This window comes from Phodopus roborovskii, unplaced genomic scaffold (assembly GCF_943737965.1).
Source record: "Phodopus roborovskii unplaced genomic scaffold, PHOROB, whole genome shotgun sequence".
Taxonomy (NCBI): domain Eukaryota; kingdom Metazoa; phylum Chordata; class Mammalia; order Rodentia; family Cricetidae; genus Phodopus; species Phodopus roborovskii.
In genome coordinates, this window is record NW_026126418.1 from 43,784,764 (window position 1) to 43,801,658 (window position 16,895).

A 16,895-nucleotide genomic window follows, 5' to 3' on the forward strand; every position below is an offset into this window, starting at 1 on the left:
ACATTTCAGACGCCCCTGTTTTCAGACTCTTGGTGGGGAATGAGAAGCTTTTGGCCTGTTCCTGGGATCAGCTCATCTGGAGGAGGGGATGGGGAAGTGTTCTGAAATGGACTTGTTCTGGGCCTGCCTTGTCCAGTGCTGTAGCTACCACATAGTTTTTGAACTCTTGAAAGGTAGTTAGGAAGAATGGGGAGCTGAGGTATTACTTTTGTTTAATTTTCATTTCTTTGCATTACAGTTTAAATAGCTACTACTGCCTAGCGGCCACTATTTAATCAGAAACTGTCCCCTTCCCATAATTATGCTAAACCTTATTTAAGTTCTAGAAATTGACTTGATGATCTTTTCACTTTTGTAATTATCTGGAACTAGACAGATAAACAAAGACACCCTAGACTGCTTGTATTCCACCCTCTTCCTACATTCAGGCTGAGGAAGTCCCTGTTTGGTGTCAGCATGATGCTAACTAATTGTTTTCCCGGTGAATACAGTAGTCAATTCAGGGCAGCAGTAGACATTAACTATTCTAATTAGAATATCTCTGGTTGTATTTATAGAGTTTCACTAATACCCATTAAACAGAGTTTATGCAGTGCCATTACAGGCCTTCAAGACCTACCTTCCCTGCTCATCAGCGTTCTCAGTGAGCGACTAAAGAACACCACGCAGCTCTTAAAACCACATTAACAGCACGTAAAAATCAGTAACATACATGTTATAACATACAACGGAGCAAAGCCAAGCAAATAAAGCTTTTTTTCTTTTAGATGTCAAAGAAGAAATATGGACAGGCCTCACGAACGTGAACAACCCCACTCTGTTCCAGTGGTCAGATGGTACGGAAGTTACTCTAACATACTGGAATGAGAATGAGCCCAGCATTCCCTACAATAGGACTCCCAACTGTGTTTCCTACTTAGGAAAGGTAGGACACCTCCCATAGCTTATTTATAGTCCCTTTGTTAGAGCTAATAATAATAACATTGTGCTAGGAATCTGTGTGCAAGCGGAGACGGAAAAGGTGAAACTCTGTGGAATATCATTCTGACAGCTACTGAGTGGAGGGTAAATAAAGGCAGGCAGGAGCTGAGTAAGCAGTCTGCTTTCCTTGGAGCACTCGCTGTCAGTCTGTCTCCAGGGCCTGAGTCTCCATTAGCCTTTCTGCTCATTATGCCTGCCACCTGGCAGGTAACTGCAGTTAGCCTAGAAGGTTCCATCTTTCAATGCTCCAATTAAGTTTTGAATTAATCATGATTTGAGGCTAATTGGAAACCACTTTCCAATATTTCAACTTTAAATGGTTTTCAATATTTTAATTTTTAAATTCTATAAAATATTGAGTTAGATGTGTCCAAAAAACTATTGTTGGGGAAATTCGAGAGGAACCTTGCATGGGGGGCCTTGGTAGATTCTATGGCAGGCGAGGGTGACCGAGGCCAGGGTGCCAGGCAGACAGAGCTTAAGTGAGAGGTTTTATTAGAAAGGGGAGGGAGGGGGAAGGGAAGAGAAAAGAGGCAAAGAGACAGAGACAGAAAAAGGGCAGGAGAGGAGACAGGAAAAGTCCTGTCAGTCCCTGGGGAGCAGCGGGAAAGAGCAGAAAGAGAGCGTAAGTGGGCGGAGTTCTTTCTTTCATAGGGGTCCTTTGTCCTGGGCTGACCAGGGTACTGCCTGAGTGCATTCTGCCAGGTGACAGGGGCAGGCCAGCGTAATGCCTGAATCCTTACAACTATCTTTTTTTTTTTTTAAAGACGTATAGCTTGCCAAACATTTCTTGAACATACTTTGGTTAGGAGCTCAAAATAGGTTGTATGTTTCACAATAGGGCTTGCATCTCTTTTATTTTTTGTTTGGATCGTCTTCCTATAGGCAACCCACAGAAGGCAGAGCTCCACAGCCTGCCTGAGTTCAAAACCGACCCTCCGCACAGTCAAGCCACTAATGTTTCATTTCAGGAAGCAACACAACCTAGTCGATTCAGCAAAATTAATTTCATGTAGCATGTTTGAAAGTAACAATTTTGGTGTCTATGTGGAGTCAAATTAAAAGAAGCTTTTGACCCTAGACTTCTTGAGAAGTAGCTCTCATAACCACCATCATCCTTATGCATTTGAGTAAATGTGACCAGCTGGTGCTTTCCAAAGAATTTTAAGCTGTGAACAAATTGCAGCCTGGTCACAGGGAAGCCACTAGAGTCCTGGTAGCTGTGGGAGGTGCTTTTCTCTACTCAACTTCTTGACTAAATGTCCTTTGATAAGGTGTTATTGTTAAGCATCTAAGAAAGGGAGTGTGGGCACTGTGACCTAGGGAGGTCATGCTGAGCTACTTACTACCTTTCCTGGCCTCCCATAGTTATTGTGATTTTATTCTAATTTGGCAAATATTTCCTTTGGTAAGAAATACTTTTTTTCTTCTTTAAAAGTTAGGTCAGTGGAAAGTCCAGTCCTGTGAAAAGGAACTCAGATATGTATGCAAGAAAAAGGGAGAAATAACTAATGATACAAGATCTGATAAGCTGTGTCCTCCAGAAGAGGTGAGTAAATCCCTTTGTGAATTTTCTGTAGTTAAAGATGATATTTGAAGTTTAAACCATTCAAACTTGGAAAGTAAAAGTATTGATTTCTGTTAAGAGAATACTAACACATGTGTGTTCTTATAGAAAGAAAAAAGATTTACCTATTCACCTATTCATGAATTTCTATAAATAAGCAAATATGGCTGCTACCTTCATTATTGATAGTTTTCCTCCAATGGCAGTACTCTTGCTGAAAAATAATTCAACTAACAGCTGCAATAAGTGAGTAGGGTACAGAAAGACAAAAAAAAAATTATGCCGCACCTCAGTCATGGAGTGGTAATCTGTGAAACTGAGTCCACCCTTATCAAATGAATAATCATGTCCTCTACCTCCTCGGGTTGTATGATTTTTGTCAAAGGAACAGAATCCCGCTTGTCTGAGGGGGACACCATTAAGTATCAAGCTCTGTGATGATATTCCTCTTCTGATTCAGGGCTGGAAGAGACATGGAGAAGCCTGTTACAAAATTTACGAGGATGAGGTCCCTTTCGGAAGGAACTGCAATCTAACCATCACAAGCAGGTGTGGCCATCAGTACACATGTACTAGGAAACTTTTAACTGAGTTTTGCCTAAACAATTTCCTGGGGGTGGGAGGGGCTTTTTGTTTCAAATACTGCGAGACATTTGCTAGGTTGGTTCATCTTTCGTAGATTTGAACAGGAATACTTGAACGACATGATGAAGAAGTATGACAAGTCCTTTCAGAAGTACTTCTGGACCGGCCTGAGAGATGCCGATGCCCGCGGAGAGTACAGCTGGGCCGTCACTGGTGGACTAAAGCAGGCTATGACCTTTTCCAACTGGAATTTTCTTGAACCAGGTGAGTGTTTTATTCAGGGTTGACAACAATGCTTCAGGACTGAGCTTATAAGGATGGAGTTGCCGTAGCACTGAGCCCAGCCCTTTCACTTTGCACAGATTTGCAGATGCTCTCTGCACAGTCTACAAAGCTTGCCTGTGTCTATCAGGTTTCTCGGGAGACATAGGCAGCCAGAAGGCCATGTGGCACTAGGGACAGAGGCAAGCAGCCAAAGAAAGAGTCTCACAGCAGACTGTAATCGGACATTGTGCCAGAGTCTACCTGTGATTCTTATTTTATAAGTTTTTAAAAATTCCTTGTTCTAAGGTGAGAGGTGGATGGGGAGCTTGGGGAAGCAGAGGCTGTTCTCGCGTGCTTGGGATTGAATAACTGTTCTAAATGCTAACGCATTAAAGATTATTACACACATGCCAACTGGTTGTAGTGATGAAATGGAGGCAGAACATTCATAGAGAAGGATAAAAGAGAGAGAGAAAGATAAGGCACAGGCTCAGCTGGGCTTGGTGTGCACACCTTTGATCCCAGCACTCGGAACGAAGAGGCATATAGATCTATGTGAGTTTGAGGCCAACCTGGTCTGCGTAGTGAGCTCCAGGTAGCCAGAACTACATGGCCTATAGAGAAAAACAAAAAGGGCACAGGCTCAGTTCTCACACACACACACACACACACACACAGCACACACACACACACACACACACAGCACACACACACACATCCCTGAGAAATCCATGGTAAAACTGAAGTGACAACAGCAGTGAGTTCTGCATGAAGCCTTGTTGAGTGGGCACCATAGTACAACACCTACCTCCTGGCAAGGTTTGAGAGCGGAGGGCACCATCCCTGCTGTCTTAGCTTTAAGAGATTTAAAGGGGCTGTCATGGAGAATGCCAACAAAGGAATACTAACCGCAATGTGAGGGAACTCTGGTTTCATATTATAAAGTTACTGCTTAATCTTTAAGAAACAAGGTGGTGGTCCAGGAAGTGCTGAAACATGATGTCCCTCCCAAGTATACCCATCACTTGTTTGGGTATAAGGGAGCTGGCGATCTTCAGAACTGATCTGAGCTCTGTGGAGCCAGGAACAGAAACAATGTCTGTCCACTCCATTAAGTCCAGTGTTTTCCAAAGCCAATATCTGACTACCCAGAGCAGCCCCATGAGTGTGAGGGCTGGTTTTTTGTTTTGGTTTGGGTTTTGTTTGTTTGTTTGTTGTTTTTCTTATGGGGAAATGTTTTGTTTTTTCATCTGTTTTAATATAAATTTCAAATTCTAGATGTTTCCTGGGAAGCATTTAACACCCTCTCTCTCTCTCTAACTTCATCCTGTAGAATTAAAAGTTTATCTGTATTAGTATCAGTGAGAAAAAATTGGGAATGCAGTGTAAGATACCATTTATTTCAGAAGTTAGTTCATTTTTTTCTAGGCTCATGCCCATCTAGATCATGGTTTGCCAAGGAAAGCAAGATTTGATGTAGAATGTCCTTGGAAGTCCCATCTGAGCTTTAGAGCTGAGAAAATAGATAGAGGCTTCAGGGATTTATTTAACAAAATAAATTATTATAGTTTGTTATTGAATTAGTAAAATTCAGACCTTCCAACTTCCAAGCCAGTCCTGTTTAGATTTGGCTTTGAGTAAGCTAGAAGTCCTAAGTCACCCTACTTTTCTCTCTTTAAATGTTTGATATTTTCCTGCATGATCTTGTGTAATGTGATCCTTAGCCTAGAAACTGGACTGTGTGGCCGTATAATAGGACACAGTATTTTAAATAATCTCCACAAAATGTGTGACTCGTGATCATAACTATGAGTGTGAGTAGCATTAATAATAGCAACTTTATCTTTTTAGAGAAGGTAGAATATGGATGCTAATCCTGATTAAATATCACTAAGCTAGAAATATTCTAATAGGGAAGACAGAGACTTCTTGATGACATATGTCTGTAATCTAAGCATTTAGGGCTGAGGCAGGAAGTCCACAAGGTTGAAGCCAGACTGAACTGTATAGTAAGAACTTGTCTTTTGGTTTGGTTTGGTTTGGTTTTGGTTTTCTAAACAAGATTTCTTTGGTTTTTCAAGCCAGGATGTCCCTGGCTATCACTGACTGTCCTGGAACTCACTCTGTAGACCAGGCTGGCCTCAAACTCAGAGATCCACCTGCCTCTGCCTCCCAAGTGCTGGGATTAACGGTGGGCGCCACCGCTGGCTGGCTAACCTTTGGAAGTTTTAGTTTTTAGTTAACTTTTGTGCTTCAACTGCAGCGTCTCCAGGTGGGTGTGTGGCTATGTCTACCGGGAAGGCCCTTGGCAAGTGGGAAGTGAAGGATTGCAGAAGTTTCAGAGCACTTTCAATATGCAAGGAAATGAGTGGGCCCCAAGAGCCCAGAGGAACAGCCCCAAAGCCTGATGACCCCTGCCCTGAAGGCTGGCACACTTTCCCCTCCAATCTTTCCTGTTATAAGGTAAAGTAGCATTCTCATTCTGTCCTTCTCCTGCCCTGGTTCGTGTTATTGTGCAAATTATGTTCTTCCCTATGAGCACACAGAACCTAACACAAGTGTTTGGGAGCCCGAGGTCCTTAGCAAAGCATGGGTCTCTGGTATCAGACCGCTCAACCTGCACCCTACCCATGTCCAGCCCTCAAAAGTAAGACCAAAGCCAGAGGGACTTTTCTCCTGTGGTTCTTTCCTGCAGCATGATATAATCACGCATAGTATTCTCATAGGCCCCCAATTCTTCTTACTGAACTAAAATCCCTTCTTATATAATATGTTTTAAAAAAATAGCTAGGCAGTGGTGGCACATGTCTTTAATCCCAGCACTTGGAAGGCAGAGGCAGGCGACCTCTGTGAGTTCAAGGCCAGCCTGTCTACAAAGTGAGTTCCAGGACAGCCAGAACTGTTACACAGAGAAACCCTGTCTTAAAACAACAACAACAATGATTTGGGGTCTGTGTCTTAGTTAGGGTTTTCATAGCTGTGAAGAGACATCATGACCACAGCAACTCTTATAAAGAAAAAATTTAATTAGGGTAGCTTACTTATAATTTCAGAGGTTCAGTCTAATGTCATCATGACAGGAGGTATGGCAGCATGCAAGCAGACATGATGCTGGAATATGAAGGCAGACTTTAAATGAGTTCACCAGACCCAAGACAGATGATAAATAGATGTTTATTAGGAAAGCACTTACACAGACAAGAGTAAATAACCGCCGAGGTCTTCCTGCTCCAGAAGATGCAGTCTCTGAAAACCAAGAGAGCACCAGCCCCTCCTCTACTTTATAATGGTCATGTCTGCACCTGAAACCACACCTAAAGGGTGTGGCCACCACTGCAAGTTCACTGGCAAGGCAAGATGCCACTGCAGGAGTAGTAGCTGAGAATCCTTCATCTTGCAGGCAACAGTAAGTTTACTGAGACACTGGGAGGTATCCTGAGCATAGGAAATCTCAAAGCCTGCCTTCACAGTGCCACACTTCTTCCAACAAGACCATACCCACTTCAACAAAGCCTTATCTCCTTATAGTGTCACTCCCTATGAGATTATGGAGGCCATTTACATTCAAACTACCATAGTCAGTAACATTCATCTAGTTCTATAAAACAAACCATTCAATACCACTCCTAAACTGCATGGAGATTATATTTAGTTTCACATTCATAGATCCCTGGTTCATTTAGGGCTTGACTGACCAGCTGTGAATTCTTCCAGCTGTTGGTCAGCTGTGCTGGGCTGTAGGCTGTGGCCTGGTGTCTGTTACCCTTCACTCTGGGACTCAGATTGCTTTTCTCATAGTAAATTGCTAGTGCCCAAGAAGGCAAGCCCAACCAAGCTGATGCATTTCGGGCTTTTGCTCACTTCACTGCCACTAACTACAAGGCCAAGCCCCCTTGTAAAGGTGGAGGGAGGCGTGTTCCTCCCCCCTGGAGACACGGCTTGAGTATATGTGACTACATGACAGGATACTGAAGAATCCGGGCCAGCAATCAGACAACTGTGGTTTCATATTCCTTTCCTGTCCACACCCCCCACCCCCACCCCGCTTCTTTCTCTTCTTTGAGTTAATAATCACAAATCAAAGAAACAGTCACAAGTGCCCGGTTTTGATTTGGCACCGTCTGTCGATGTTCACACACCCAGTATAGTCAGTTCTTTGATTGTTCTTAATCAGAAAAAGAGCCCTGTTCTGCAGGCTTCTGTGTCTGATGCTCAGAATCACACCGTTGGCACATTTCCTTGTAGATATGATTTCCAGAGTGTTCCAAGGTACTCTGTTCAGCCTTGACCCTTGGCGCACTTTCTCTTCAAGGTCCTAGGAATATACTTGTTGGAACAGTTGTCCAGCCTCGCTGGGGAAGGCCACTCACTTGGTGACAGTGGCCATCACTGTGTGGGTCTTTAGTTCACTCAGGACAGGACTTGCCTTGTTTGCTGTATGTGCATTTAGTTATGCTTGTATACACCTGAAAGAATTCATGCCAGGGACCCACACCTTTGACTGCAATTGAAGAAAGCTATAAATATTTTATGATTATGTTCCAGAAGAACAATATTCTGTTTTCGTTAAGGTGTTCCATATAGAAAGAACTGTAAGAAAGAGGAACTGGGAAGAAGCGGAAAGATTCTGCCAAGCACTTGGAGCACACCTCCTGAGCTTCAGCCATATGAATGAAGTAAAGGATTTCGTTAATTTGTTACAGGACCAGTTCAGGTAATGTTTCTAGAATGAGTGTTGTCACCCTAAGCCTGATGTCTTCTAGGTATTCAGGTTAACATCTGAAAAGCCCCTCATGCTTCACACTTAAGCAGTGTCAAACACCCTTATTGCTAAATACCATGAGAAATTCAAAGCAGACCAAGGCAGGGCCCCAACCCTTTGTGTAGCTCATAGCAATAGCTGGGTTAAGAAAAGCATGGCAAAAATATAGGGCAAAGATAAAGAGAGCCTTGGGAAGAACCACAGGCGGAGTGTTTCTGGTGTGATCAGGACAAACATCATGAAGGAGGCTGAATCTTGGAAGGCAGACAGTGTTTCAAAAGGTAAGATAGGAATTGAAGCCAGAGAACACACAATATATAAGCAGAGGTATGAGAACAGGAAAGACAGCTGAGGAGGAAAGCTATGCAGCAGAGAATGGGATTGTGTGAAAATGAAATATCCTTGCTAATCTGGGAAGAAGTCTGATCTTAAGAAGAAGAAGAGAGAAAAAAAAAAAAAAAAAGCAAAGTCTCCAAATAATTTCAATTGTGAAGAGGCTAATTGTTTTAAACCACCTATGTTCCTGTAAACACACATGTGTGCAATTGCACACACAGGGAGGGGCAGGGTGTGGATACTCTCGGGGACTAGTTGGAAAACTGCTACGACTGTCCCTGTGGACGGCCACATGAAACAAGGACAGTAAGAAAGGAAACTGAGAAGTCACCAGAGTGGCTACAGTTGGTGTGGATTAGGGTTAGTGTGGAAGGCTCTTCTGATGTCCCTCAGAACAAGAGAGAGAAACATAGGTCAGCTGAAGCTTCTGGACAATAATCACAAGGATTAGGGGCTTCTACGCCACAAAATTACTTTTCTGAAGACTACAGGTGTTTGTTTAGTCAAGGTGTATTAGGATAAATGACTTTTCAAAAAAAAATGTAAGTATATCCTTGTGAATATTTTCTCTATGATTCTGAATCCCTTTCCCCAAAATAAAAATTTACTAGAAAAAAATGAGGGCAATCTAACTAGCCTTGTTCTTTTGGACACTATTAAATATAAAAGGTATGTGTGGAGCCTGGCATCTAAAGCATAGGTAGGAGATTCTTGCAATGTGTTTAGCTCCCATTTAACTTCATTTTTTAAAGAGATTGACCTGAACAGTGTATATTTCATGCTTTGAAGAAACATCTCATGACATACAATAGGTCAGATGTGAATTTAAAAATGAAGAACACATAGAATAAGTAGTTTACTATAAAAGGATTCAAAGCAAGAATATAGTAGCCTTGATAGTTTATGTGTGTCATTTCAAGAACAGAACAGAGCTATGCTAAATCTTGAAAGAGAAAAACACACAAAGAGAGGACTTTAGGGGCTGCAGAGATGACTCAACAGGTGAAAGCACTTGGCATGCATGCTTGATTTGAGTCCAGCCCAGAAGCCATTTTAAAAGCCAGATGTCCTGACACACATCACAGCTCTCCTGTGGTGAGGTGGGAGGTGGAAACCCGAGAAATGGCTGGGAGCTTGTGGGCCACTTAGTCCAGAATATGAAGTGTACCAAAAACAAGAAAGACCCTGCCCCAACAGGGTCAAAGGAGAGGGCTGAGTCTTGAAAGTTGTCCTCTGATGTACACACAAGCAAGCACCATCCACAGCACAGATAGGCCACCCCTCCCCCCACCCCCGCTTTTTTTTTTTTTTATCTTAAAAGAAGTACTTCAATAAATATCAGGTTTTAAACACTCTTCTGAATAAAATCTGGAATGTAGAAACATAAAATAGTTGTGAAAATATGAAGGTATAATAAATTATTTTATCTGGGAATCCTATTTTAGAAGCAGATCTCTAAATATTAAAAGTTTAACGTCCAGTACAGTTTAAAAGTCTGTGCCCATAAGTCAGATGTAGAAGGGGAAAGAAGCTATACAGTGTCCATGTAGAGAATTATAAAAAAATGAAATAACAGAAGATTAATCTAGCATAAAATTAGTTGGCAATGGCCCAGTTTGTACACTATCAATTTTGATTAAGTCCAAGTCTAGAGATTTGTCCAATAATGAAATCCAATTCTATTTTGCTAAAACATACATGAAACAAATCTGGCCATTAGTGCTTGTCCAGCCTTGAGATCATGGTGTTTCCATCTCGGGTGGAAAGAAACACAAATGCTTTAAGATATTGCATGCCGTTAATAGTCCTTCTCTTTAAAAGTTAAGAGAAATGGTGATTCTTTTGTACAAAGTACCGAATATTGGCTCACTGACACAGGTGTCACTCTGTTTACCAGATCCCTGGTTTATTATGTTTTGGTCCTTTTTGTTTGCCTGTGCTATCTGTGTAGTTGTGCCATGTTAACTCAAATAGAAAAAAATTAATGACCACAAGCTAGAGATTGTGACTGGATTATAAACTGCATCTAGAAAAATTCCTAATTCATTTCTGGCTTAACATATAAATGTATCATATATTTAATGTGTTTAATTAATATATAAGTACTTATTACATTAGATGTATAATGCTCAAGTCAGTACTTGTAATTTACAAGGGAGCATTTTTTTTCAATGCTCTCTCATAAAAGAAACAGGAAAGGATGGCTATTACTATCACTGCTGTTGAGCTATCTTGTAATTTAATATGTATTAGGGTAGAAAATATTATGTGTAAATGTATTGTCTTAAGTGGAGAAAAAGGAAGATCATAAAAATTTAAAAATATACTATTCGCATTGAAAACTCAACTGCAAAATACATAGAAATAGTCATTGGGTATTACATCTAGCAAGCAAGATTTTGAGTGATTTTTAAAATATCTTATTAGAAAGTTTTTACCATATTTTACAGGTTTGCTTTGTCATAGTGAATCATAAACACTACATATTTCCTTCTTAAGGCATGGTGTCACACTCCTGCAATCCATCCTAGCATTAGGGATGTGGAGACAAAAGGATCAGGAGTTGAGCATCATCCTTGGCTACATTAGGAGTTTGAAGATAACTCGGGTTCTCATGAATTAGCAAGCATTCTACCATTGAGCTATGCCCCCGCCCTCCTCACTTTTGAGACAAAGAGCCTCAAGTAGCCCAGACTAACCTCATTATCTAAAACAATACTAAAAACTACTTGAATATTGATGTAAAATACATCTTTTGTAAGGATCTGTGTTGGGCACCTATTGTAGGGCTTCAGGTGTTCTAGACTTCATCATCTTGTAGTAGGCTTAAGCCAATTTTAATACACTTATTTTTAGATTCTTTTTGAAGACAGTATTGGCTGTTTCCTCATAGGCCTGAGAGTAGATCATAGTGATTATGAAATTGAGACCCAATCTTCCTGTGTTTGCAGTCATTTGTTACACAGACATGTGTTCAAGCAGCCACAGCACATTCCACACAATTTACTTCATAAGCTTGAAATACTTGTCCCAGCAATCAGCCACTGAGGATTTTGAGTGATGTTGCAGGCTCATGTAAGGCAAATGTGACAAGGACAGAATTTTGTTCTCATGATAATTTCTATCAGGCTGTCATAATCAGCTGATCTAGCACCTGGACCTGATAGGTGTCATTTCTAAAGATACCGGCTACTGGAAAATACATTTAATGAAAGGTAAGTTTCCTGAGTATTTTAGCCAGTCCTTGTATCTTGAATAATTTGTTTCACCAACAAAAGCTCATTTCTGAGATCATGCTGATTAACAAACTTCTAAATTTTGCTGACAAACCCATTTATGACTCTGAGCAGAGACCAAAGCCTTTGGTATACCATAGACTCAAAGAGGTCCTTGCTGTAGCTGCCTTTGGGGCATGGCCCTTGAAATACACTGCCAAACTTAGCTGAAGTTCAGATTTTGACCAAGTCAGCCTAATAAGATCACAAGTTTCAAACACACGAGCGTGTGTGTGTGTGTGTGTGTGTGTGTGTGTGTGTTGCACATACACCCACTATCTAGGTGAAGCATTCTTAGAAAATATTTATGGAACAAACTCACAGTCCTGTGCAAGGACTTTTTATCTCTGATTGGAACAATAAGCCACAGATAAGTGCTGAGCAATATATTTGCAGATATTCTAGGGGATTAATTAATAGAAAAATGTCACAGCCCTGTAGGGTAGAAATGGCCATTAAGAACATTTGTGGGCAGAGTGGATTACATTAGGAGACAAAGCTGTGTGAAAGGTGGCTACTTTCATTGATTTTTTTTTTTTCGTTTTTAGCACTATTAAACACCCACCTTAAAACCTGATATGAGTTCATTATGTAAAACTTAGAAAGTATATTAAAAATAAAGAAAAAAATGAAAACTATTGCAAATATTACAGGCAACATTTTGTGGAAATATTTTCCATTTTCTTCCATTCCTCTACACATTTTCATTAAAATTATCTGAAGAATACACTATTTAAATTTTTTTGTCTGCAAAAATAATTCATATTGAAGTTAGAAAAGATGAAAGTATAGAAAAAAAACTCTAACACCTTCATCTGTAGGAGCTGTATTTTATTTATGCATGCATGCCAGTAGGCCAGCAAAAGGCTATATATGCAGACTGTGCTATCTGTTTAATACGCACTCCATTATAAAGCAATTGTTTGCCTGGGCTATGCTCAGAAAAAGAAGATAATTTAAAACCAAGATTGCCATAATGGTTTAAAGGAGAGGAAGTCATTTATACTGGAAAGTGATTATGAAGTTCACCCCTGAATGTGTTGCTTTTATTCTTGGAATTGACCTTCTCAGCAGGAAGCCTACTGTCCTCCGCAAATCCGTATCACTTGCCATGGAATTAAGACTGATGGCCACTCTATTTCTCACAGTCTAGGTTCCATACCTCTGTTTGTATTTCAGCAAAAGGGGATTAATGATACACCAGTTCACTGAGACTCTTAAATCATTACAACTCTTAATGTATCCCAATGGGAAACTATTGCGGACCAAAAACAGTCCTAGGGTTAGAGAAGAAAGCCATGTTTGCAGCCATCGCTGCTGTGTACATGCCCTCCTGTGAAGAGGCATGAATGGCTTTAGATATAAATCTAGGCTTTGCAGACTAAGAGCCCTCATTAAATAGTATTTATGTGGGGTTGCGGCCAAGCTACTGTTTTCCTTAGAAACCAAGTGCTGCAGGAAATTGGACTGACAATCAGAATTTTAACACACTTGCACTTGCTAACCTTTTGTACGGTGTCCACCGATAGCCTTAACACCATATGCTTAGTGAGTGGAGTAGAAACGGTTTAGAAAGGAAATGGAAAGGTGTCATTTTGATCTGCCTCCCCAGTTATGATCAGGAACATTTTTTTTCCTCCAGCCTTCTTGAATTCTTCACTACAGGTGTGCAGTGAATGGTGTTGTTTCTGGCTTATTCCTTCCTTTATCTGACAGCAGCTAAGGAAGGTCAAATTCAGAACAGGTTGTAATTCAGAGATTATTTTCTCCTCTACCACACACACACACACACACACACACACACACACACACACACACACACACACACACACACATACCATGAGTACCTATTATTCTTTGTATTTATGACACTCTAGGGAATCCCTTGAGATGATGCTGGAACCTAAATTCAGGGTTGAAACAGAGTTCATTCTCTGAAAGGAGGAAACCTTATTCTGCAAGAGACTGCCCTCTGAGCTTCAGCATAGACCCAGGAATGAACTTTAAAGTAAAGAAGTTTGTCAGTAAGTGGACAGGGAGCCAGGGACTAAGAGGAGACTGGTTAGAGTCCCGGGAGCCTAGGAAGGATGGGGCAGACCTCCGCAAAGGCTGGGGGGGGGGGTATTGGGTAGCTGCTTGAATCTAGGCCATAGGTGAGCTTTCTTCCCAAATGAATAACAAACTGTTACTAATTAAGTAAACATTCTAAAGCTTATGTTAGGGAATTTCCTACACCCAAATATGTAATAAGCAAAGACTTGGAAGAAATAGTTACATCATCATATGAGTATGAGGAAGGAAACTTAACCCACCTGTTCTTAGCAACCTGACTTAAAGATGACTTGTGTATAGAAACTGTCTAGACCTTGGGGTTTAGGGAAGTGTGATACAGCGGGAAGCCTGTGAGAGAGCTAGCTGTCAGCTGAATAGATACCTGAAAATGGCAAATCCCTTATAGCTACTGAATTTAAACTGGAATTAATTATCTCTACTGGGTTTATCTAGTCTACAAACTAGTGATTATTCTCTACAAATATAATATAACATTGAAAGTATAAGAGGAGAATTCTCATATCCTCTCAGTTAAACAAGTTGAAGTTGAACAGATGAGAAAATACTGACTGATATTAAACTATTGGAGAATGTTAATAAAAGGGAAGCATGTGTTCGTTTTGTTTTTGTGATGGGGTCTGGCTGTGTAGCTCAGGCTGAACTGGAACGGGCTAAATAACCCAAGCTGGCTTCACACCAGCATCCTTCTTCTCCATCTAAGTGCTAGGGTTATAGATGTGTATTGTCATAGCCAACTGCAATTTATTTTATTAAAAAGTAGGAGGGTGTTTTAGCTTTGTACTATAGGTCACTAAAACATTGTAAAATAGTATCCAGGCTTGCTGGGTCGTGGCAGTGCACACCTTTACTCCCAGCACTATGGAGGCAGAGGCTGGTGGATCTCTGTGATCTACAGAGTGAGTTCTAGGACAGCCAGGACTGTTACACAGAGAAACCCTGTCTTGAAAAGCAAACAAACAAAAAGATATACAGGCTTTTATTTCTCAGTAACTTTGTATCTGTACATCCTATATATTCTGTATATTCTACTAAGCTGAACAGTACAGATTATTTTTGCATTTAGGACCTACCTCTTCTTGAAAAAAAAATATATATTACCTATAAGTATACTGTACTTATACCACTGAAACCGTGACCCAATACAAAGTTAAACTAAAGGAATATAATTTGACTACTTATTGAATCCTGAAAAACCTAGTAAACTTTAAGGAATATTTTCAGTTGGAATTGGAAGAAGTCAAAAGAAGATTTGCAGTTGGAGCACTTGTCAAATATGAAGCCCCTATAGTGTGGAAATTTGTTTGAGGGAAAGATATCACTTAACATGTATGTTCCTGCCTTCCCATTTGTATATATATTCACCCATGAAGCATCTAGCTACATTCCCCTGGAACATGGTAAATGCTTGGATTTTTGGCTCCAAAGTAATAATAGCCATCTTTTGAACCTCAGAAACTGTTTGTACACTGCAGTCCACTGTGACCTCTCTATATGCTGGAGTTTTATTTTTTAAATTAATGTATTTTTATTTTATATGCATTGGTGTTTTACCCACACGTATGTCTGTGTGAGGATGTCAGATCCTCTGGAACAGGAGTTATAGACAGTTGTGAGCTTCCATGTTGGTGCTGGGAATTGAACCAGGGTGCATTGGAAAAGCAGTCAGTGCTCTTAACCACTGAGCCATTTCTCCAGCCCTGAACTGGAGTTTTATAATGCTTAAATGTTATACACCTTGTTTGGTAGCTCCCATGGGTTCCTATGTATCATATTTCCTTAGCTGTGTTATATTTTGTTTGGCAGGAGATATTAGGTCTCACACATCTCTATGGCATCACTATACCCAGCTCAGTGCTTTTAAATAGAAATATAAAGTTGAGGACGGGCGTTGGTGGCACAGGCCTTTAATCCCATCACTTGGGAGGCAGAGGCAGGCAGATCTCTGTGAGTTTGAGGCCAGCCTGATCTACAAGAGCTAGTTCTAGGAGAGCCTCCAACACCACAAAGAAACCCTGTCTCAAAAAAAAAAAAGAAAAAAGAAAAAAGAAAAAGAAAAAAAGAAAAGAAAAGAAAGAAAGAAATATAAAGCTGATAGTTTTAAATATGATTATGTGATTGTTTCATTAACTTGCCCTTGCATTTTCTTTGCTACCACGATAACCCAAGATTAAAAAAAACTTGACTACTTGCTTACTTTAAAACTAATGGACAGTAGGAATTAAAGTACTTTAATAAAACTTAAACAAAATAGCTTATTTTGTATTATAAAGAAAAGAAAATTGATAATACTATAAAGACATGTGCGCGCGCGCGTGTGTATGTGTGTGTGTGTGTGTGTGTGTGTGTGTGTGTGATGGAACCTAGAACCTGATGCATGCTAGACAAGACACACCCTTAACCCTAGACACACATTGATTTTAAAATGCCATTGTTGGGTCTGGGAATGTGGGTCATCTTGTAAAGAACCTATACAAAGCCCTGAGCTCCAGTGTCAGCACCTTATAAAACATGGTGTCTAATGCCTGAATCCCAACACTAAAGAGGTGGAGATGAGAGGAAGAGAAATTCAAGGTCACCCTTGACTGTATATAAGGAGTTCAAGGCCATCTGACCCATACGACACCCCCCCCCCCACCAATCTCTAAAGAAGACCAAGTAACTGGAGAGGTGGCTCATGGTTTAGAGCACTTGCTTTGGTTTCCAGCACCCACATCATGACTCACAACATTCATGATTCCAGTTCCAGGGCATTCAATGCCCTCTCCCACGCAAAGCATTCATGGACATAAAAACAAATGTCTGGAAAAAGAAGACAAAGGCAAACTGCCATTTGTAGTCATTGACTCTGTGTGAAAATATTGCCTAATAAAAAACATTGCGGTAAAAACTTACAATAAACACATTTCCTGTTTCAAAGCCCAAAGCAGAGTAGATTTTGCCTTTCAATGACTTCAATGGCTTAAATGAAAATGACTTAAAATTTAGTTTTTAAATTGGTGGTACCTTTTCCATGGTTGCTCTGGGCTTGATTTCATTTCTTTCTTTGTATTAC

The 16,895-nt window shown here is 40.5% G+C and overlaps 1 protein-coding gene across 2 annotated transcripts in view; it reads left to right on the top strand.

Moving 5' to 3' along the window:
- The window catches only part of LOC127222489 (lymphocyte antigen 75), a 129,672-nt gene that overhangs the window by 24,371 nt on the left and 88,406 nt on the right, over positions 1 to 16,895 (top strand). For both annotated transcript variants that reach the window (XM_051184604.1, XM_051184603.1), the window contains exons 8-13: positions 768 to 925; positions 2,420 to 2,530; positions 3,009 to 3,097; positions 3,228 to 3,397; positions 5,661 to 5,860; positions 7,969 to 8,111. In XM_051184604.1, the coding sequence (XP_051040561.1) occupies positions 768 to 925; positions 2,420 to 2,530; positions 3,009 to 3,097; positions 3,228 to 3,397; positions 5,661 to 5,860; positions 7,969 to 8,111 (871 nt within the window). The remainder of the gene's footprint in view (positions 1 to 767; positions 926 to 2,419; positions 2,531 to 3,008; positions 3,098 to 3,227; positions 3,398 to 5,660; positions 5,861 to 7,968; positions 8,112 to 16,895) is intronic.